The sequence below is a fragment of the Adiantum capillus-veneris genome, chromosome 11 (genome assembly GCF_014529385.1).
Source record: "Adiantum capillus-veneris isolate H3 chromosome 11, ASM1452938v2, whole genome shotgun sequence".
Lineage (NCBI taxonomy): Eukaryota > Viridiplantae > Streptophyta > Polypodiopsida > Polypodiales > Pteridaceae > Adiantum > Adiantum capillus-veneris.
Genome location: NC_140941.1, coordinates 88,440,120 through 88,464,740, shown reverse-complemented (window position 1 = coordinate 88,464,740; position 24,621 = coordinate 88,440,120). Strand labels below are relative to the sequence as shown.

The window sequence follows — 24,621 nt, the reverse complement described above, 5'->3', positions numbered from 1 at the left end:
ATTGCTAAGTGCAAATGATGGCCTTACACAGTCTTGGATGGTAGACTTGGGTGCCTCATTTCATGTGACTCCATCTGTGGAGTGTTTTGCTTCTTATCATGCAGGCAAGTATGGCAAGGTTTACCTTGGGGATAACCATGCTTGTGACATTGAAGGAATGGGCACTGTGCGCTTGGCATTAAACAATGGCCAAGAGTTTATGCTTAAAGATGTAAGGTATGTACCAGGCATCAAGAAGAGTCTATTGTCTGTTGGCCAGATGGATGCACAGGGTTATACAACCATTTTTGTTGGGGGTTCATGGAAGTTGCTTAAGGGATCAATGCTCATTGTCAAGGGATGCAAGAGTGGTACAAGCTTTGCCTGGCAAGTTTCTTGCAGTGGCCGAAGTTGCTTCTCATTTGGAGTTGTGGCACAAAAGACTTGGCCATATGAGCCAGAAGGGACTTGATGTGCTCTCCTCTTTGAAGAGGGTTGATGTAAAGGGCACCAAGTTAGATTTTTGTAATGACTGTTTGTATGGTAAACAAAAGAAGTCTTCTTATTATTATGGTGTCTCGCGCAAAGCTAATGCTCTTGATTTAATTCACTCCGATGTATGTTCAATGCCTGTTAAGTCTTTTGGTGGTGCATCATACTTTGTTACATTCATTGATGATTGCACTAGGAAAGGCTGGGCATATTTGTTAAAGAAAAAGAGTGAGACATTTAATGCATTTAAGAGGTTTCATGCTTTTGTGACCACGTAAAAGGGTAGTAAGCTTAAATGTCTGAGATCTGACAATGGGGGGGAGTACACGTTTGCTGAATTTCAGCGTTATTGTGAAGAATATGGGATTAAAAGGGAGTTGACAGCCCCTTATAATCCATCTTCTAATGGTGTGGCTGAGAGGTATAACCGTACTTTATGTGAGAGAGTGCGTTGCATGTTGTCCACGGCTAATCTCCCTCAAACTGCAGTTAATGTATGCAATCTCTCTCCTAACAGTACGCTAAAAAATGACATTCTAGAGGAGGTTTGGTCTGGCAAACCTGCCTCTTATGATCATTTGAGAGTGTTTGGCTGCGAGGCTTTTGTCCATGTTCGTAATGACTTGAGGACAAAGTTAGATGCCAAGTCCATCCAAGGACTCTTCCTAGGTTATGGGGAAGAGGGTGAAATGGGCTACAGGATATGGTTGCCTCAGTTTAAGAGGGTAGTACGCAGCCGAGATGTAGTGTTCAATGAGGCTAAATTGCTGAAAAATGCTACATCTTATGAAATTGACAAGAAATCGGTCAAATTTCAGCCTCTCTTGCCACCTATTGATGTTGAAAAAGAGCCTCAGGATGCATTACCGCAAGCTGAAATTGATAATCAGTCGGTTAACCTTGAGCCAGAAGAGGTAGGACATGATTTAGATGCTCTAAATGAGGATGGACAGCCACTTGTCATGGCTGAAAATGATTTTTAGCAGCATCAGCATGCTGAAAATGAGTTGCCTCCTGATGTAGAACCTGTGCCTGAGAATGTAGATCATTGGGTACGCAGGTCTACTCGTGTCAAAAGGTTGATACAGCGCTTTGACCCCTCTTTGCATCATGTTATGTTGACAGATGAGGGAGAGCCTCTTACATATAGAGAGGCAAAATCATGCGAGTTAAGCAGTAAGTGGGAGCTTGCGATGCAAGAGGAAATCAAATCTTTGCATGCAAACAATACTTCGGATCTTGTGCCATTGCCTAAAGGAAGAAAGGCTCTTCCTAACAAATGGGTTTACAAGGTCAAATGTGTTGATGAAAAGCCCAAGTATGAAGCAAGGTTAGTTGCCAAAGGGTATGCACAGAAAGAGGGGATTGACTTTCAAGTTTCAAGAGATCTTTTCTCTTGTTGTAAAGCTTACGACATTGCGTATCCTTTTTGCTCTCGCTGCAGTGCTTGACTTAGAATTGAATCAAATGGATGTAAAAACAGCTTTTCTTCATGGTGACATTGATGAAGATATCTACATGAAGCAACCTGAGGGTTTTGTAGTTCCTGATAGAAAGGAACTTGTATGCAAACTAAGAAGGGCACTGTATGGTTTGAGGCAGTCATCACGTCAGTGGTACAAAAAGTTTGATACTTTTATGCTGTCTCAAGGCTTTAAACGCAGCCATTCAGACCATTGTTTGTATACAAAGAAGGATAATGATGGAAGTCCTGTAATCCTTGTGCTATATGTAGATGATATGTTGATTACTGGGAAGCATAAGTCTACCATTGATGCTCTTAAACGTCAGCTGAATTCAGCTTTTGCAATGAAGGATTTAGGTGATGCTAAGCATATCTTGGGCATGAGAATCAAGAGAGATAGAAAGCTGAAATTGCTCTTCTTATCTCAAGAAAAGTACATTGCTAAAGTACTTGACAGGTTTAACATGGCTGAAGCTAAGTCACTTGGAGTACCTTTACCTCCACACACAAAACTTAGCAAAGCCGATTGCCCAAAGGATGACGTGGCAGTGAATGCTATGAAGGGAATCCCTTATGCATCAGTTCTCTTATGTATGCTATGGTTGCCACTCGTCCTGACATTGCCCATGTGGTGGGAGTTGTTAGTAGATACATGTCCAATCCCGACAAAGCACATTGGGAAGCTGTGAAATGCATTCTGAGATACTTGTCAAGTACACAATCTAGGTGTATATGCTATGGCAAAAGTGACCTGAAGTTGCAGGGCTATTGTGATGCATATATGGTAGGTGACTTGGATACCAGGAAGTCCACTAGTGGCTAGGTGTTTGCTATTGGTGGTGGTGCTGTCTCTTGGTGTTCACGACTGCAGAAAATTGTGGCATTGAGTACTACTGAGGCTGAATATATTTCAGCCACTGAGGCTTCTAAAGAGGCCATATGGTTGGGCAGACTTGTCAAAGAGCTTGGTATGCCTGCTAGTACTCCTGTCTTGGGATGTGATAGCCAAAGTGCTGTCTATTTGGCCAAGAATGCCATGTTTCATGCACGGACAAAGCACATTGATGTGCGATACCACTTCATACGACAGGTATTGGAGGATGGTCTAGTCACCTTGACTAAGATTCACACACAGGATAACCCTGTAGATGTTCTCACCAAGAGTCTTGCTAAGGCTCAACATGAGCATTGCATACAGCTAGTGGGAGTTGGTTAACTTAAAGGCGTCATTTATGCCTTTAAGTGGGAGGTTGTTGGGTTAAAGGCCTAAATAACCCCTTTTTGTACATTTTTATACTTTGCCCAGGTTCAATATGAACCTGGACACATTTTTTAAAGGTCGCTTATAATAAAAATGGGAAAACCCAAAACTCACTTATTGAGTTTTCCCCAAAAACGTGAGCTCTCTCTCTCCCTCATCGTTCTTCTAGCGCTTCCTCTCCTGCTGGCTTTCGCCACCCCTCTCTGCACCCACACTGCACTTCCTCGCGTGCTCTTTCACTTGCACACACCGCCGCGCGCTCAACAAGAAGAAATAAAAAGCCTTTTAAATTTCTTGCTTTGTCTTGTTCAATAGAAGCGTGGACCATTAAGTTCGAGCATTTTCCTTGAAGTAAGAGGTAGCCCTCCGAATCTTGGAGTGCTCCGAGTAACGCCCTCCAAAGAAAGCTATGTCAAACTGTTGAATGATGAAGGCCAAAGCCTTCGAAGCATCTCGGTATTCAGAAAACGTGTCAAATTTAACTGACTGTCCACCTTCTTTGAACTCTCGGACTTTCTTGCTTTTATCTTCCAAAAAGTCATACTGGTTGGCTTTATAAAAATTCTTCTTCTTTGCATAAAAGATGCTGTCATGAGAGTCTGAACTATCCGAAGACGAGTCCTCTGTAGAACTGTCAACCACTGGGCGAGATTTAGACTTCTTTGCTTTTTCTTGCCCTTTCCGAAGCTTTGCTTTTTCCCTTTTCTGTCGTCTTCGCTCGAGTCAGAAGAGCTAGAAGAACTGTCAGAAGAAGAAGAAGAAGAAGTGGATACTCCTCCAAATCTGACATGCTTTTTCTACTTCCTTGCCGAGGCAAATGTAGACTGACGACACAAATAACCCGGAAAGTTAGTCCCTTTCTTCTGCTTTTTGTTGTGCTTTTTGGCTTTGTTCTGCGCGTCAAAAAGCTGAGAAATCCGTGTATCAACCACCTCTTCTAATTCTTGCTCTGTAAACATTCTTGGAGTAGGAGGTTTCTTGAGTGCGGATTTGAGGGGCGGTTCTGTGGTTTGCCGCCACTGTGAGTGCACCTCGTCGAAGGAGGTCTGGCTCATAAATTAAGCAAATTTCGGGTCCTTCTCAATATTTAGCATTATCTTTGTTGCATCGTCGATCAATCGTCGACGCTCCATCTCTTCGAGCTCCGCCTGAGTAGGCCAAGGCGGGTTGTACTCCTTGCGTTAATCCTCTTCGTGATCTCTTCCTATATCTCTGGATTCAAAGGAAGTCGATTGATCTTTGCTTGAATCCATAAGTGCCGCGTAAAAAGGATCGGATTTCCCGGTAGCAGAGAAATTGGCCGTGCTCTGATACCACTGTAACAGACTTGGACACTCCAAGTCAAGGTTCTACCGCGACACACAAGAATTCACTTCGAAACAGTTCATAGTTCACAATTGATTCGACACGGCCCGACGGAGTTCCGTGCCTAGAGATATTGGCCCCATAGATTGGCACCCCTTTCGGTATTTCTTTTTGTATTAATCTGCAACTCAAAGTACAAGGGAGTGGGAGGCTCTCACTCTGAGACTCTGCGTCCAGATGCTCTGAGAAGTGGGAAGCCTGACCACGCTTATAAAGAGATTACAAGGGATGCCAAAAGCAGAGCCCCAGAAGCTGCCATTAAAAAGCATTCAAATAATGGGATTTTCTCTCTCCAAGCTTGCTTAATAAAATAAATCATAGCTTAAAATTTAAAGCAATTCTTGCGTAGGCTTTTTCCCAGCTTCAATTGCGTAGAAAAAGCTGCCATAGATTTCCACGCAAATTGCTTTTCTTTCCGTACGCTGCTGCCACGTCAACAGCCCGCAAATTCCGGCGCGATCTGCGGGGGTGTCCGCTGCTGCTGTAGGGCAGGTGTGTACATGGGACAAGTTCCTGCAGGGCAGGTGTGTGTGTACAAGGCAGCCACGTCACCAGTTTGTGACACTAGGGGTAAGCAGCAAGGTCTTTTGATGGTATTGCGTATTCTCGATAGCCCATGGATATTGTGACTAATCTTCCACCTAGTTTGCATTCAAGGAATACACTTTGTTTAACAATTGTTGATCGCTTCAACAAGTTTTGCATGTTAATTCCTTGCAAGGCCACAATCATAGCACAAGATGTGGCACCTTTGTTCATTAAGCACTGGTATCCCCTTTGTGGTTTGCCAAAGTCGATTGTGTCAGATAGAGATGTCAAGTTTACATCACATTTTTGGCAAGCATTGTTTGAAATTTTTGACATTAAGTTGAATTTTTCATCTTGCATTTTATCCACAGTCCGATGGTCAAAGTGGATGTACAATCAGTTAGCCTTCAATGTCTTAAAGTTATATGTGCATGATCAATAGTCTCATTGGGAGCATTATCTCTTGTCAGTACAAGCAAATTTGAATTGACTCCTATTTCAGTGCCATTGTTAGAACTCCGTATGAGGCAGCATTTGGCTGTCCGCTCTGGTCTTTGTTGACTAGATCGTTCAGTTAGTTGCTTGATAATGTTAAGAACGAGTCTTGGGACGAGAGTACCGAGATTGTGAAGCTTTGGCTAAGCAAGGCTCACGAATCTTATTATTATTAAGCATCGTCAGGTGTTACTATCAAGGAGGGGGATTAGGTGTATCTTAGAATCATGGATGTAAGGTGTAGCGGAATGAATGTTGAACTTTGCTCAAGATGAGTGCTTCGAACTGTGCTTAAGGTTCCTTTTACTTACGGAAGGAAGAGCCTTCCGTTCCTTTAGTGAGAGAGTGCAATGGACACTAACAAAGTGAATGGACACTGTGAATGGAAGTGCATGAGACTGAGAGATAGAGAGAGAAGAGAATATGACACCAGAGACGTTGTAAAACCGTCCTCCAAGGGCCCCACTCTCGATGGCGAGAGTGGTCTACTATTGATTGCACAAATCTCTACAATGCTTGGACTTGCCGACGATGTCGACGACGAGACGGGCTGAAATCTGAAAATGCTAAGGGCTGAAATCTGCAAATCTTTATCTGCTGAATTCTGACTCTATGTCGATGACGACGATGCGACGACAACGCGCTGAAAACGCAGATGCTGAAATCTGCGTTTTCCGGGCTGAATTTGTAAACCTTGCGGAATCTGATCGTGCGGCGAGGAACTGCTGCGGGAAGGTGAGATCTGCGAGGTTCGGGGGTTCTACTGTGGAGTCTGACTGCTGAAAACTGAAAACGCTGATGCTTGTGGGGATTCCGTCGCGGAGGTTTGCAAAAACGTTGATGGCTTCATGTTGAGGCAAAAACGCTAGGCTGAAAATGGTCTTGCTGCGGTGAATCTGCTAACGCTAGGGCTTCTGCTTCTTGCTATCGCCAAGAATCTGCAAGATCCATAAACGCTGGATGATCTGGTCCAAAAACGCTAGGTTTATGCTATGGAGCAAAAACGCTAGGCCTCTTGGGGGTTCTACTGAGAAGTTGCCTGTTGAGCGTGTGCTCTTGCTGCCCCCTTCTGCAGAAAGTGCTAGCGCTAGGTTTGCTTATATACAAACTTAGCAAAATTGCCCTACCTACTTTCCAACAAAAGTCGCTTAAAAATAATAAGTGAAAAATGTCAAAAATAGGAAAAGTAGGTCTATGTACTGTAAAAATACTTTTGATGGAATCTGACTGGAATCTGATGGTCATGCTGTGTGCAACCGGAGGATATGCATCTAATCTAAGTGATTGGTGATGCATGGTCTGCGAACAAACTCACAAAAGTGCCAGATCACTTCCTATTCTAGACTGACTTGACTGAACTGAATCCTGGTCATGCTGTAGCTTGTCCACGGACACATGGGGTTAGATGTGTCATGTGACAATGGAGCACCGTCTTAAGCAAGTAGGAAAGAAGTGTCCAAAGTTGTCTTTTAGCATGCATGGTCCTTTTCCGACGATTAAAAAGATAAATGATGTGTCTGCCTAACCCAAGCATCTACCACAAGATCCCATCAGCATCTTGGCATATGGGGCCATTGTATTAGCATTTGTGCAATTTAAATCAAATACCTTTCTAGCGATAGAGACTTGTTGAGGGCCGGTGCTTCTGAGAAGGGAACTCCGCCCCTACATGTTTTCATTTGTTCACTTTGCTGTTGCAATTCATTTTTGTGTTGTAGTGATACACCGCCTATATTATTGGGCAGCCGGTGTCAATGGTATTAAAGCACTGGCTGCTTCTCTGCTTTGAGAGTTCGATCCAGAACTGTAGCGAATTACCATGGAATCCATAACCATCAGGAGGAAGAGTACGAGGAAGATGAAGCAGTAGTAGAAGAGGGTACAGAGACGGCTGAAGCCGGCTCAAGCAGATGAGGATGAAGACAAAGATAGGCTACGGACCTTATGGAGCTTGGATGCCTGGCTGCATGGGAGGAATGTATGATACGATGCTTGGCATGGGGGGATACCGTTATGGATTTCACCAGGGTGGGGTCAACAGCAACACACTTCTATGACCGAATGCCTATGATCAGCTGACTTCAATGGAGGGTTAGAAGGATTACGAGGAAGGAGGCTTGTAGCCTGCTACAGTGTCACTTCACAGGACAGGTAGTTGGACAGTTAGCTACAGTTGGTCTGGTTCACACTGGACGGACCCTTTGGTTGGGAGTGACACGTGGCAGGGTACCTACGGTGGTCTAGTGGACGTCGTGGCCAGGTCACCACCACCACTCAGTTTGGAGATAGACTTAGCTGGCTGGACATTTATGGGCCGTTGGTGGCTCCTATGGTTGTACATATCAGTAGTCGTTTTGGGATAGTTCTATCTTATCTTGCACGTAGTCGTCTAGAGAGTCTTACACAGAGCACTGCTTCACCATCCCTGCACATCTGAGCCTTGACACCCATTTGTACCTGTGAGTCCTGGGTTGGAGCGAAGTGTGCTGCCACGCCAGAGTCTGTACAAGGTTCTTGGAGCTAGTCGAGTCCACATGTTCTGGTCCACTGTTGTGTCTCTGTTGTTATCCATTGTTTCTGTGTTGTTATCCGTTGTTTCTGTGTTTCATTCTGTTTGAGAGAGTTTTCATTTGTTGAGTGAGATTGTCACGCACATTGCATTGGGGACACCCACACTGTAGAGAGCACGACACATTATCCGCGCTACAGGTGCTCTCATTTTGGCGATCACGGTGGGACCTCAACTGAAGTCTCACTCTGTTGAGTAGCTGGGTTCTTCGCTTCGCCTGTGCAGTCTAAGTCTCTCGCCTTGCTGGTCTGGTCCCCTCTCGCCCTGGTCCAGCTTGCCCTCGTCTCTGGTCTAGACCCCTCGACCTTGGTCTAGCTGGTCTAGTCACTTGTCTGGTCTAGACCCTGGTCTAGTCCTCCTCGTCCCTGGTCCAACTGGTCTAGACACTCGTCTGGTCTAGTATGGTCTAGTAGAGTCTAGACCAGTCTTCAGCCAGTTCAAGGTTTCTTGCCCAAAGCTTGGTTGGCTTGGAGGTCACTGTATGACACATACAAGGAGGTCAGTTGAGCGTCAAAGCCCACTACTGAGCCCTCTGAAGTACTATCACAGAAGACGACCTTTGACACCTTGTAGAAATCCTTCAACCTCATCACCTATACCTCCACATATCACATCACCCATTCCTTCATCAGGTTCCCCATCTTCGCGATCACCTTCTCCGGAAAAGCTCTCTCCTATTCTTCTACAACAAGCTACTGTGCAACAGACTCAGCAAGAAATCATGGAGCCACTAGCTAGTGTTTTGGCCAAGGTGAACATCAAGTTCCCTACATTCAAAGGGCTGTCTTCAGAAGATGCTGACGACCATACAAGAAGATTTGTATCTCTCTGTAGGGGACGTGGGCTGAACAGAGAAGATGCTTACTTGGTACTATTTCCATCCACCCTGGATGGCCTAGCAGATAAATGGTACAGCCAATTTGCAGAGAACCATTTTGCAACTTGGGCAGCCTTAAGACAGCAGTTCTGTGCAGCTTTCAAGCCAGGTGACTACCAGGAGAAGGTGTTGGATGAGTTGGCCAACATGGTGCTCAAACCTGAGGAGACTTTTGCGGAGCTTATGACGAAAACTAAGTCGCTGGTGGCCAAGCTTCCCCAACAACCCGGTGAATTCATGATTAAAAAGTGGGTGGAGAAGGCGCTTCCCAAAACTTCTCAGCAAAAACTCCGAGAGAGTCTCCGACCCGACGCCACTCTCGACGAGTTCATCGCAGCTGCTACTAGAATAGAGGGAGCAAGGAAGCTCTTCAACAACTCTCTTCAAATAGATACTTCCTCTGTGTTCTCGGAAGGTAGTCCCACTGATCCTTTAACTTCTTTACGTAGGGAACTGGAAGCCCTAAAGCTACAACGAGCTCTTCAAGAGGAGAGGTCCTTCTCTCTTAGACAAGAGAAGCCTACACATAATGAGGCATTGGAACAGATTAAGCGCGAGTTAGAAGAGCTCAAGTGTCAGCAAGAGACTAAGGCTATGGTTTGGTGTAGCTCATGCCGCTCTCCAGGGCACCCACCACAGGAATGCCCCCTTCGGTTTTACTGCCACTTCTGTGAAAAAGCTGGACATGAGGATAAAGATTGTTACTACCTCAAGGGATTGCGTCAAATACAACAAAATCTTGGTCCTTCTCTCCAACAAGGGTTAGCACCTGCATCCAACATGGTCTCACCCTACGGCCATCAAAACCAGTTGCCTACTCTGCTTACAACACCCCCTATGCAGCAAGGTATGCACAACAACTTTGCACCCCACAGTTTTTACCATGCCAGTACTCCCTCAGTTCCCCAAAGTTTCTACACCTCAGCCTCAAATTCCATGCAGCAACCACCTCGTCCCCCGTTTCGTCCTTCCAATCGGCCCATACTCTGCTACAGATGCGGAGAATATGGGCATTATCAGAGCAAGTGTCCTTTACCCGAGGGGTCCCCTCCTTGTCGTCATTGCCCTGATTCGAAGGATCACTACAGTAAAGATTGTCCCAAGCGAAGGGCATCCACGTCTTCAGGCTCGACTCAGAACCAGCCCGAATTCACCTTTCCGAAGATAAATTTGATTACTGTGAACACCGTGCCTCAACCTTCACCTGCTACTCATGTGGTTAAGCCTCTGCAAGTGGAGGAGCCGGCTGGTGTCCTTACTCGGGCACAAAGAGCAGCTCTTGGTCTCGGTCTACCCACAGGTCCACCTCGCCAGTCTCCACTTCCTCACTCTGGTCTACCTGACCCAAAGGACAAGTCCTTCCCAATTGCTCAGAGCAAACCAACTTCCTTGTTATGTGACATTGATGGAGCCTTCTTGGAAGCAGTGGCTGATTTGGAACAGATTAAGGTCACAAAAGGAGCCCAGTTCGAAGGCGCCAAGCCCACAGCAGAAGCCATCTTGAAAAATACTTTTCAGCAGGTGTCACTATACGACATGCTAAGGCTTGATGCAACACTTAGAAGTGACACCTTGTTAGTCATTCAGTCTCTGTACTCGGGGGCTGGGCCTAGTGGCGGGCACCTCCCTGTACAGCCCTCAGAGTCCTATTTGATTTCCTATCCATCTGCTCCCCTCACCGATTATAAAAGTCCTCGCCTCACTGTATCTATTCTTGGGCACCAGCTATCCGGCGTCATCGTTGATGGAGGATCTGGAATCAATTTGATGCCCGAATTCACTATGATGGCCTTAGGTCTAAAGCCTACCCGACCTGCTCCTTTCACTGTTACATTGGCTGATCAGAGAACAGTCTACCCAGTGGGCATAGTCGACAAGGTGCCTCTGAAGGTACAAGATTTCACTTTTAACTTGGATTTTGTGGTAGTTAATCTTCCCCTGGTAGAGGGAGGTTATCCCTTGCTGATTGGTAGGCCATGGCTGCGACATACGAAAGCACTTCACGACTGGGGAACCGACGCCATGTGGATACACACTCCTGGCTCTCCTATGCAACAAATTCGTCTCGAAGGAGGTATGGATCCGGTTGTTCAGCATAGCTCTTTGTCAGTAGAGTCCAACCCTGACTTGGACCAGCCGGTCCCTCCCGATGGGTCCGATGAAGACTTACTGCAGTGGTTAGAAGCCACCTCTTCGATGCAATGCTATGTAGTCTCTCTTCAACCTTTGCCAACAGATTCACCCTATCCCCCTGATCCTACATTTGAAGCTACACCTGAGACCAAGAATCCCAGTCAGCCAAGTGAGCCAGAACCACGGGGACCAAGTGGACCAGTCTCAAGTGAGTCAGTACCAAGTGGACCGGTCTCTGGTGCCCATCCTTCAGAGGGTCCCTTGATGGAAACCGTCGGCCTGGGTGAGCCTATAACCCACCATAGAAGGGGAAAAAAGTCTCCCTTGCAAGAGTTGGCCAACACCCCAGCTCCCTCCTTAGCCTCTACTCCATCTGACTCTCCACCCATGCCGGAGCACTTTGAGGTATCTGAGGATTTACCATTTGCAGAGCTTCCATCAGGTTGGTTGCAGGAAGAGTATGCTGATTTCAACATTGATCAGACGCCAACTCATAATGTCCAAAGGCTAACAGAGGCGGCACAATCTTCTCCACCTGACGCAGCCTCGACCACTGCACCGCCTGACCCAGTCAGAGAGGTCAACCTAGGAGGCCCTGACAGCCATCAGCCCATCTTATTAGCCACTTGGTTATGGGATCACCCCGCTCTACTCGACCTGGTAATCTCCTTCGTGCGCTCTTTCAAAGATGTGTCTGCCTGGTCTTACCACGATTTAGAAGGAATCCCAGCAGAGCTAGGAGTCCACACAATTCCTCTGGTTGAGGGGGCTAAGCCGGTCAGAGGACGTGCTTACAAACTGAATCCCAAGTATGCAGAAGCAGTCAAAATCGAGTTGGAAAAGATGCAAGAAGCAGGTATTATTGTACCAGTAGAGCACTCAGAATGGTTGTCTCCTATGGTTATTGCCCCAAAGAAGCAGTCCAACAAAATTCGAGTTTGTGTCGACTATCGGGCTCTGAATAAGGTCACAATCCCGGATGGATTTCCGACACCTTTTACTGAGAGAGTCCTCGAAGATGTCGCTGGCCATGTACTGTATAGTTTTATGGACGGGTTCAGCGGCTACAATCAGTTAGGAATACATCCTGACGACCAAATCAAAACAGCTTTTGTGACTCCCTGGGGTATTTTCATCTACACTAGGATGTCTTTTGGGCTTAAAAATGCACCGCCTTCTTTCAATCGCATAGTATATCTCATCTTTTGTCCTCTGCTTACTGATCACCTTCGCATATTCATGGATGACTTTTCCACCTTCTCGGGTGCTCAGTGTTCGACCCCAGTAGAAAATCTAAAGGAGCATCTTGCTCAGCTCTCTGCAGTCTTCCTCAGGTGCAGAGAGGCACGTTTGAAGCTCAATCCGAACAAATGTCATTTTTTGGTCACAGAGGGCACACTGTTGGGCCATGTGGTGTCTGCTCAAGGTTTGGCACCGGACCCAGAGAAGATAGTGGCCATCTTGAAGTTACCTCCTCCCATAAATCCCAAAGGTGTTCAGAGCTTTGTGGGCCACACCGGCTATCATCGCAGGTTCATACGTATGTATGCACAGGTGGCTCAACCATTGACCCGGCTCACCAGTGCTGCTGTTCCCTTCCGGTGGTCAACACCTGAAGCGCCTATTCTAGTTGCCCCGGATTGGGCCCTACCTTTTCATGTGCATACAGATGCCAGCTTGCTGGCTGTGGGTGCTGTGCTGACTCAGCCTAGCAAAGAGTTCAACTTGGATCGCCCTGTACATTATGCAAGTCGCCTGCTCACCAAAGCAGAGCGAAACTATAGCACCACAGAGAGGGAAGGATTGGCTATAGTGTATGCTCTACACAAATTTCGTCACTATTTGCTAGGGGTCCACTTCACAGTTATCACTGATCACCATGCCTTGCGCTATCTGCTTAATAAGCCACAGGTTGCAGGTCGAGTATGGCGATGGCTCCTCCTATTCCAGGAGTTTGATTTTGAAGTGGTACTCCGTCCTGGTAAGCATCATGTAATGGCTGACCACCTCTCTCGCATTTACACAGGCGAAGAAGCTACCGGGATTGCGGATGACTTTCCAGATAGCAGTCTTTTTAAAATAGATACAACACCAGAATGGTACGGCGAGGTCCTATATTTTCTATCTACTGGGCTGTACCCAGAGAGGGCATCCCCACTGCAAAAGAGGAGATTGCTGTTGAAGTCCAGTCCTTTCACTCTGATCGGGGGCCAGCTCTGATCAAGCTTCTAGTCAGAGTGTTTCTTTTGTTCAGTTGAAAAAAGTGGAATCTACTTGGGTTCTGCTTAGACGACGATTGAGGCTGTCTATATAGAGAATATGGCAGAGTTTTGGCAAAGAACTTTTGATTCCAATTGCCGCAAAAAAAAAAAACCTTTGGTGCAAATAAACTTTCAGCTTTGCTGCAGAAAGAAAGAAAGGGGGAAAGTACTCTTTGGTGCTCCAAAGCTGGCTACTAAGGATCGGTGCAAGCCTTAATACCCTTCTTTATCTGAGTCCTCTCTTCGTACCTGCTCAAAATTATCCTATCTTTGTATCTGCTAGCACTTTGCTACTGTTGTGCTAACTCCCATTAGACCTTAATAAACCCTAGTCTCCCAACCCCTCGCCCCTACCTATTGCCTCCTACCCTTACTTAAACCCCTCTAGTCCCTACCCTCTCCTCTCGCCCCTATCCTAAAACTCGCCCCCTACCCTCTCATACACCCCCTCTCGACCCTATCCCCCTCTCTCGCCCCTACCCTCACCTCTCGCCCCCTACCCTCTCCTATCCTCCCCTCTCGCCCCTATCCTAAAACTCGCCCCCTACCCTCTCTTACACCCCCTCTCGCCCCTATCCTAAAACTCGACCCCTACCCTCTCCCACACCCCTCTCGTCCCTATCCTCACCCCTCGCCCCCTACCCTCTCCTATCCTCCCCTCTCGCCCCTATCCAAACATCTCGCCCCTACCCTCTCCCGCACTTCTCTCGATCCTATCCCCCCTCTCGTCCTTATCCTCACCCCTCGCCCCCTACCCTCTCCTCTCCTCCCCTCTTGCCCCCTACCCTCTCCCAGCACCCTCTCGCCCTAACCGCCCTCTTTCGCCTGGTTCGAATTTACCCTACCTTAAATTACTCGCCCAGCCTAACGAGTTAGCCGGAGAAATCTAAATTGTCTGCATCCTACTACTTTTCCATTGGCTACTCAGCGGCTTTGTTTGTCATCCTCTGTTTGTCATCAGACCTCACCTTGGCAGGGGTAGCAAGAAAAAGGTAGAGATGACGAGGAGAAAAGCTCGGGTTGAACAATCAGAGAGCGAAGCAGATGAAGTATCTGCAAGCGGCAGCAGCCATGACATAGATGATTTTACCTCCAGTGACCCAAGTGATGAAAGCTACAAAGCAGACTCAGCAGCATCTGAGGATTCAGATGTAAATTCAGAGTCAGGTGCTTCCAGTGATCCAGAGGAACAATCAAAGGTGGCTCAGAAAAAAGAAAAGCCGCAAATTATCACTCATGAGATCAAGAGGCCTGTTTCTTCAAAAAATCGCACAGCATTTTCATTACATTTTCATATGCAGCAACCTCGACCATCTCTCAGTGAGGTGCTTTCGACTGCTCAGCTACGGACTCTGGGTCTCACAGAATTGGCTGATGCAAATCTACCTGATACTATTCCAGCAGAACTGATACATCAACTGCTGAAAAACTTTCCAAAGGTCCGGGGCCACAAGCTAACAGCTACAAGGCTTGGCCATGCCATGGGTATGACCAACTTTCCAGCTGTGAAGTCTACTACTCGCACTTTCTCTTTGTTGCCCAAGGACGCGACAATTCAAGCATGTAAAGAGCTATATAGCTCGGATCACCCAAATTATGAGCGAAACAGACGGCTTCTCGCAATCTTCAGGTATTACTTTCTGGCTCGGGATGCCAAAGAAGACAAGGTACAAACAGATATTCTCACTACATTCTCCCACTGCGACGGGCTATACTGTTTAATCCACACTATCCCATGTGGATTCCACCAAATTCTCTTCAGCTCTCTGCAGTCTAGGGCTAAAAGATTTCGGGCCCAAGTGCAGTCTGTGCAGTTAACTTTTAGATGTTTTGCGGCGCCTCTCTTGGCATGGATCATAAACATACCTATCAACATAAATGAAGTGGATGAGGAACAGGGAACCTCGAAAGGGAAAAGGAAACCCGTGAGCATGCAAGTAGACCCCACAGTCACCAAGAAAAAGAAGATCAAGCCGAAAGTGATGAAGGATACAGTGAAGTCTCTACTCTCCTTGCCAGTTTCTGAGAGACAGCAGACTAGGGTACATCTTCAGCGTCATACGTCCACTGCTACACCTGGTTCTGCTGAGCCGACACCAGTGTCTACTGCCGCTCCTCAAGTGAGGATGGTCACTTCACCCATACAGGATCCTCTTCCTTCTTCTCCCATCTTCACTCATACACCGGTCAACATATCACTCGCTACACCTACAACAACAATCTCTGAAGCACCTTCTACACCGAGTGTCCCTACTTCTAGCTCGCCGGTTGTGCCACCATCTGCACCTACTTTTAGCTCGCCCGCAATGCCTCATGTGCGCCCTCCAGCATCACATCCATCTGAGGGATCTTCAGGTAGGACCGACTCCACTTCTCTGTTTCAGCTTTCAGAGAAGTTGCTTCAGGACTCCAGAGCTGCTATTACCACCATCGAGCTAGGCGTGGAGCAGCTAGCTGCAACCCACCAGCATCACTCCGCCACATACGCAGCTATAGAGGGATCCCTGCGAGTTGCCGAGAGTGCCATCGCAGATCGAGATGCAACGATTTTTGCACTACAACAGGCATTGAAGATAAAGTCGAGAATCATTGATGACCTCAAAGCACAGGTGCAAGGATTTCAAGAAATGCTTATGTATGATAACAGGCCTACCCAGGCTACTGTGGGATATGGATGGACTAGGCCAAGGATACAGGTCCAGAGTCCAGCCACCTTTGCAGCGCCAGCAGGTCCCTCTCAGCCCTCTCAGCAGTTCATGGGACACTACCCAGCAGGTCCCTCTCAGCAATCTCAGCAGTTCATGGGACACTACCCAGCAGGTCCCTCTCAGCCCTCTCAGCAGTTCATGGGACACTACCCACAGCCCCAGGTCCAGTACTTCACTCAACAAGAGTCTCAGATCCCGATGCCACACATGCAGAGCCAGAGTGTTCCTTGTTGTGATGGTGCTAGTGGTGCACACCGCCATGGTTGCGTTACTAGGCGTCCGGAGTTCACTTCAGGGCAGGTACTCCCATCCGCTGTGCAGCAGATGGCTGGTACAACCACAGGAAATCAAGGTATGCAAAGCACAGGACAGCAACCGCATGGTTACACTATTGATCTGATGGCTTCTCTCGAGCCGGAAGCTTCTGGAGCAGCAGTGGGGACGACCCTTTCCCTTGGGTGACAGGACTGTGCTCTTACCTCATCTTTCATAGTACATATAGTTACTTTTGCAGTTTCATTCAGTTTTGGCTCACCGAGACGGTGACCAGTCTTGTGGCGGGCAACCTGTAGCCTGCTACAGTGTCACTTCACAGGACAGGCAGTTGGACAGTTAGCTACAGTTGGTCTGGCTCACACTGGACGGACCCTTTGGCTGGGAGTGACACGTGGCAGGGTACCTACGGTGGTCTAGTGGATGTCGTGGCCAGGTCACCACCACCACTCAGTTTGGAGATAGACTTAGCTGGCTGGACATTTATGGGCCGTTGGTGGCTCCTATGGTTGTACATATCAGTAGTCGTTTTGGGATAGTTCTATCTTATCTTGCACGTAGTCGTCTAGAGAGTCTTACACAGAGCACTGCTTCACCATCCCTGCACATCTGAGCCTCGACACCCATTTGTACCTGTGAGTCCTGGGCTGGAGCGGAGTGTGCTGCCACGCCAGAGTCTGTACAAGGTTCTTGGAGCTAGTCGAGTCCACATGTTCTGGTCCACTGTTGTGTCTCTGTTGTTATCCATTGTTTCTGTGTTGTTATCCGTTGTTTCTGTGTTTCATTCTGTTTGAGAGAGTTTTCATTTGTTGAGTGAGATTGTCACGCACATTGCATTGGGGACACCCACACTGTAGAGAGCACGACACATTATCCGTGCTACAAGGCTAGAACGCCAAGTTTGACACCTTTTTAGGGCCACACAATGAGGAAAACGCTTGCTTTTATCCTGCAGTTTTCTCTTGAGTGTTACATGGACAGGCACCATGGACATGCATGGGATTCAAAGAAGGTGTACTTCTCTATGGTTGACACTAGTGTTAGAGACAGACATCTTGACTGCCTTTTTACATGACTAAAACATTTTGGTGTATGGTGACCTAAGCTTGCAGCTTTCTTTAAAAGGTGAGTTGGGGGATCATAATGAGTTCAATGTATGTGCGTGCGTGTGATGGGTGTTTCTGTGGGAGAAGATATTGATACTTAGTTTGACACCTTCTCTTGGGCACTCCCGACATAAGTGGGAATGTCGTAGTAGGTAGTTAATGCTTTGCATGATGGAGCTGATAGTTTTATTGTCTTGTGAAGATCACCATGAGTTCAAACTTGCACTTTCCTACTAGGAATTTGGATTCATCGTGTAAGATGTTGGTTTTCTTTGGCATATACAGACAAAGTGTGAATTGATGTTGTATTGCCGTATATATTTGAACAGTTCTTGTACCCATTTTCTCTTTGTCATCGTTTCTTGAGAAGAAGTTGATGTTTATTGATGCAGGTGATATACATGGCGATCGTTGGGTCATTTCCTTTTAATGCATTCCTTTCAGGTTTCCTCTCTTCCGTGGGAACAGCAGTTCTAGCAGGCGAGTCAATTAATTTTATCGGTGTTATATATGCTCCGTGCTCATATTGCTCATATCTAACCTTACGCCTTTTTTTTGTTTGTTTTCAGTGTGTTTAAGGATGCAGGTGAATCCCAAAAATAAGGAGTTTAAGGTATGCATCTTGTGTCAACATTTTCTTAGGTAGCCATGCAAAAGTTTGATTTTATTAGTTCAAAAATTAGCAGTCTCTGCTAAAGCATCCACATCCAGATGCCTGTATGATAGCGGCAAACGGGGGGGAAGCACGAATTGTTATCAACACAAATGAGGTACTTAATTTGAGAAATCAAGAAGGCCATTGGTACGAGCATCAACATGCCGCAACGAGGGCTATGTGAGCAGGTAGTCATATTAGAGGCAGACACAGAAGCGTGGAAATTCGAGCAAGAAGCTATGCAACACAAAAGAGCACAATCGAGAAAGAAGGTGGAAACGCTTGAGCCAACAAAAGGAATGGTCGGATAGTGGAGCATGACCTTCCAGAGTAGAAAGGAGATCGCTCAAAGCTTACAGATAAAGATCCAATTAGGTGAAGAGGAAGTTAAGGCGGAGGTTGGCATTGACTTTACAAATGCCAAGTGGAGAAGAGGTTTATATATGGGTCCTGGACGGAAGGAGTAACATGTGAGGTGGATAATGTGGCCCCGCCAGCCCTTCGTGTGAAGAGTGGTTCGAAGGAGGGGGGAGGATGTTTTGCTCCCCTAATTTTAGGATACTAGAAGAGGACCATGTTCTTGAGAAAGAGGGTAACACTTGGAATTTTCTATTCATAGATGCATGCATGTGCCTAAGGCAAGGAAGCCACAAGAGGAGGGCAAAAGCATTGCACGGAGAGGTCATGTCATCATTGATGGCAAGATTGTCGTATAGGGAGGTGCAACACATGCAGGTTGTAGTTTGGAATCGGAGCCTTATGGTCAAATTTAGGGAGAAAACAAGAGATTAGAAGAGGAAGAGACGTCATTTGCAACAGAGACACCCCAAAGCCTAGAAAGAGTGGAAGGAGTGAACCTGAATCACACTCACCAGAGTGAGGGAGAGGGGAAGAGAACACTGAAGGAGACAGATAGACCGATGTTGGAAGTTCTGTAATTGGCCAAAAAGGTAGTGCAACCTCACCGCAGCCCACTGCATCATGAATAACAGGCCCATGCCATGTAACTGGTAATGGATGCGCATATTGTGAGTGAAGCACTTCCCCTTATAATACGGTCTGCCCTGCCCAACACACACACTTTCATCTAGACCTAGCAAAATCTCAATCACTCTTAACAGGCCATACCAAGTTATTTAATCAAGAAGCCTTGTTTCTTGCGAGCTGATTTGAGGACTAGGTGTTAGGTAAAGCGTAACAGGCTTAAATTCCTGCTTGTACTGTCGTCTGCGGACTTCTCTTGGTTTTATCTCGAAACTTTTTGTTGTTTCAGGAGCTACCTTTGGAGCGGGCGTTTGCAGATTTTGTACTGGCAAATTTAGTGTTGCATCTTGTGATCATGAATTTCTTAGGATAACCTAATTTTATTTCCTGTGGACGCAAGTCAAGCCAATGTTTACAATACAACAGCGGAGGTCCAGAAATTTTCGGGGTGGTTCCTGTTCGAGAAGCTGGAAATGTAATGGAGACCAAAATAGCCAGCTTTCGTTTGAGTGTAGGCAGAATAGAGATGCCAATTCTCTTTACAATTATTTAAAATGAAGGAAAGGATCACCTGTTTGGTATTAAGTACAGCGAGTTTTGTGAAACCTACTAGACATTGTGTGGCCCTATTGAGGATGAACACCAAGGATAGCTGTTTTATCTGCCACTCTTTTGTTGTTTGTGAGTGTTAAAAGACTCTAGGGTAAGAAGCGATGTGCGTCATTTTTCAACATTACAATGTGTAAGCTTTTTTTGGTTTTCCTCAAGATAAGCTTGACATCCAATCAAGATTTTCAATTTCAGTCTATCGAAAATGCAATAAAGTTTGTTTTTTCATGAACATTGGTGTGCATGCTATTGAGCCAAGGTACTCCCCATTAGATAGAAGGAATGCATGAAGAGGCTTCCTATGTCTACTTGACTCGATGATATAAAATCAAGCTGTTTCCCCGACTATGGGGTAAAACCCTTAAGGCATGCATGTTATTAATCACAATCTATGTTTTCTAGTTTTGGTGTGCCGCAAAGGAATGGAAAAGATAGAAGATACTCGTTACAAAAACAAGTAAATATCTTTAGATTGGCACTTACTCATGGAAAGGAGACTCATGAGCCATATATAGAATATATATAATTAGTTTATTGTAGCTAGCTAAATATAAGCAAGCCTTGTAATTTCATCACTTCTTTTCAAAGAGTCGAGAGTTAATTTTGGCCTGCCCAAAGGGCAAAGGCTATAGAGATGCTTTCTCTTTTTGTTGACTAAAATAAGAAAAAGATTGAGTTGTATTTTCAAGCATTTTTTGATAGGTTGAAAATGTTCATCGGTTCAAATAAGATAGTGGCTAGTCATTTACATTACTAGTGTGTAAATCTAATGATGGATTTCAAAAGTGTTAAGAGTTTTAAAATAGGAAGTGAATGCTCATTGACCAAGGAAAGTAGTTTGGGTTGATAGCATGAAACGTTGAAGTTTGAACTTTTAACTAAACTTTTACCTCAAGTAAACTTTTGTTGAATTGGTAACATTGGTTTTGTGCAGAGAGTTCACATGAAAAAAATAGATGGTTTATTGGCTTGTCCAAAGGGAGATGAGTTCTCTTTTTGGTTGGCTAAAAGATATAAGTAGTTTTTTTTGGAACAAAAAAAATTGATTGGAGCCCTTTGACATCTCCTCTTCCTCTTCAATAATCAACACTCCATTCTTCTTTGCCTCTGACATTGCTACAACTAACCACTGTCCAATCGGAAAATCGGGCAATTTCTGAAGATGATCTGGAAACGGAAGGTTTCTAGTGGCACGGTTGCGTTTGAAATACATGCGATCTGTCAAGGATTGTTGCTTTTCCCCTTCGTACCTCTCTAGTCACTTTTGCATGATGTCTGCGCTAAGAAAGCAAAATCTCGTAACTTTTTCTCGCATTGTGATGTCCTTCTTCTTAATGAAGCCTTGTCCCCGCGGCTCGTCCCTTGTCACCTTGACGTTGACCTCAGTAGTCCATATTTGGGGCATCTCTGGATCAATTGAGCCCAAAAATTCACTAATGAGGAAAACTCTTGTACAAGCCATCCTTCGGCCATGCTACCCTCGGGGCGAGCCCTTTGACGAATGAACCCCTTTAAAGTCTTCATAAATCTCTTCCAGAAGAACATCCACTTGCTATGGACTACCTAAGCAACTGCAACTTCATCGACCACATGCACAAGTACATGCATTTGGATGGTAAGAATATTTGTTGGAAAGTACTTCTCCACCATGCACACTGCTTCAATAGCATTTAAGCGTGTTGCATCGATGCTGTCTTCTCTTATGTCTTTTGAATTGATCCAGCGTACCAACTCACTGATTTTGTAGATTGTTCTTCCAATGTCATCTATCAAACAATCCTTTATATCAATTGGTAAGATAAACTGTAAAAATTCGTGCCAATCGTGGGACTTAAGACCACTAAGATTGTCATCTCTCGTAAAATCCGTTTTCAAACATAGCATGCACCCAGCGGGAGTCTTGAATGAAGATATAGTCTTCTTCACTTACTCTTCTGCACGACTCAAAACCCATGGTCCTTTTGGTATAGAAAATTTTCCATTGGGTTTAAGTCGAGGCCACATCTCTGGCATTCGACCTACAGCCTGAAGGTCATCTCTTTGGGCCTTGTTCTCCCTTTTTCCATATGATCCCCCCCACATTCTTGAAGATGTGCATGGGTCGAGTAGATGATTAACCAGGAGGTCACTCCAGTACGGGAGTTTATGGAAAATAGAAAGTCTTTTCATTCGAGGTGGCATGAAATCTCCCCTCTCCAGCCACAAGTTTTTCCAATCGCTCGCTTTCAGTGGATGCATGTCATGTTTGCATATATTTGGTCCACATAGCTCATGTTCTTCATGTAAAAATCTACCATGCTCCTCGTAAACTGTCTTGTTCAATGCTCAAAGTGGCGGAAGCCAAGTCGCGGACCACATTTCAAACATGCATGATTGCCCGAGTAACTCAAGCTTGAAATAGCACAAATTTAAAATATAAAAGCGTTGGCATAGCCAGGAATAATATGTGTGTGAGGGTTTCAAAGGCACTTACTTGAATACTCACCAAAGAGCCTGACCAATCGTGCATGGTCCACATGAGAATGCCTTGCACATGTACATTCCGTCATCCGATTGGTTGGGACATATCAACCACATCGATTCCTGTCCACAAGATTTGGAGCTCTTCTATAAGTGGTGCCAAATAGACGTCCATGTTCTTTGCTTTGTACTTTCTTGGGATGATCAGTGACAACAACAGATGGTTCTTCTTGATAGCTAGCCATGGTGGAAGATTATAAGTAACTAAACAAATAGGCCACGGTGCTCCATGACAAACTCCGTAATCCGAATGGATTTACTTCATCCATTGCCAGGCCAAAGTGGAACGTTGAGGCTCATTCTTAAATGTACGCCAAATTTCCTCTATGTGCTTTCATGATAAATTTTTCTTTTGTGTGCTCTCTATACCTGTTTGATCCACAATTGGGACACTGCTCCAAATTTGTATAGTCATTGCGAAAAAGTATACAATCATTAGGACATGCATGTATTTTGTGATAATCCAAGCCCAAATTAGTAAGAAGCTTTTTAGCGGCTGGACGGGTAGGGGGCATGTGTTTCCCTTCTGGCAAGATGTGCTCATTGAGCAACCTGTCGTTACATAAACAAGTAAACCCCTTGATCAAATTGTTGAATTATAATTTGCACTTTATCATGCTTCGGGAATGTATTGACCTGAAAAGCTCTGTGACGAAGGTGTCAGACCAATAGATAAATTAAGCATTGCCAAAGAGGTATGGAGAACTGAGATTTTCGCACCATTGTAAAGCGGCATGCGTGCAAGTGTTTGCATCATCTCGCCCTCTTTATCGTTGCTATCATGCTGTCGATATGGACTTGATGGCTGAGGTTGGTTGACGGTATTGCCTTGAATATTGTCGTCTTCTATGTTTTCAATGATGAGATCCATGTCAAAAAACGCGTCTAATATCTGCTTCATCTCTACTTCTTGAAATGTCACATCAGGTATTGGTTGGGAGGACTCGATCGATGGCCGTTTGTGTGGAAATCGTCTTCTCTAGGATGAAGGTGGAGCAATATCTACTTGCGGAGTTTGATCTATTGTCTCTGGATCATGAGATTGATAACGCAGGTCTTGTAATTGCTCTATTGAAAAGAAACCGTGATTGTTATGTGCTGGTCGCAAATTTTTCATTTTCGAAAGATCTGATGTTTACAATGCGCACAAGAACACGCCATCCTATCGTCTATACTTTATCTACCAATGATGCAACAAATAATTAAAACACTCTTGTTATAACTACACACTACTAACTACATGACAATACATAACAACCTCACATTCTCTAGCCAAGTCCGATCCCCGCACATCTCAGTCTAGAGGTGCACGAAGATTAGGACCACAGGGTAATAATCTCGTCTTTATTGGTCAATGACTATATATTAGGGTTTTTGAAGTTTGTGTGCGGTTTTGAAGTCCGGTTGCGTTATTTTACTTCGTTTATCAATGGCCGTTTGCATTTTGAAGTACACAAGTCATTTCCAAAATTCGTTTGCGTTTTTTCAACTATTTGCCGCTAGCTCTAACAACCTCATATTCTCTAGCCATGCCCAATCTCCGCACGCCTCGGGTCTAGAGGTGCACTGAGATTAGGACCACAGTGTAATAATCTCGTTTTTATTGGTCAATGACTATATATTATTGTTTTTGAAGTCTGTGTACGCTTTTGAAGTGCAATTGCGCTTTTGAAACCTATAACCTAACCTAATCTTTTATGTACAACCTAACCTAATTTAACCTAACTTATAGCTTAAACCTGACCGAACATACAACCTAAGTTAACCTAGCCTTTTACATACAACCTAACCTAACCTAACCTTTTACGTACGACCTATAACTTAAACCTAACCTAACATAACATAACTTATAACCTAACCTATAACTTAAACTTAATCTAATATAACCTATAACCTAAACCTAACTTAACCTATAACCTACCATAACCGAAGTTTGTTTGCGTTTTTTGAAGTACACGAGTCATTTTCGAAATCTGTTTGCGTTTTTTCTATTCTTTGTCGTCAGCTCTAACCCAACCTAATCTATAACCTAAACCTAATCTATGAGCTAATTTAGCTTAAGCTCACCTAACTTAAAGACTCCTAACCTTTAACCTAACCTAACAAAAGTCCGTTCGCGTTTTTTGAAGTACACAAGTCATTTTCAAAGCTCGTTTGCTTTTTTTCACTATTTGTAGCTAGCTCTAACCTAACCTATAACCTAAACGTAATCTAACTTAATTTATAACTTAACATAGCATAATGTATAACTTATAACTCAACATATAACCTATACCCTAACCTAACCTATAACCTAAACCTAAACCTAACCGAAACCTATAACCTAAACCTCATCAATCGC

The 24,621-nt window shown here is 45.1% G+C and overlaps 1 protein-coding gene across 1 annotated transcript in view; it reads left to right on the top strand.

The window, feature by feature from the left end:
- Positions 1-19,818, top strand: part of LOC147447608 (dolichyl-diphosphooligosaccharide--protein glycosyltransferase subunit DAD1-like) — a 68,184-nt gene extending 48,366 nt beyond the window's left edge. The window contains exons 3-5 of the mRNA XM_086523324.1: positions 17,905-17,992; positions 18,082-18,125; positions 19,441-19,818. Coding sequence (XP_086379450.1) covers positions 17,905-17,992; positions 18,082-18,125; positions 19,441-19,524 — 216 coding nt within the window. The 3' untranslated portion in view covers positions 19,525-19,818. The remainder of the gene's footprint in view (positions 1-17,904; positions 17,993-18,081; positions 18,126-19,440) is intronic.
- The last annotated feature ends 4,803 nt before the right edge of the window (positions 19,819-24,621 follow it).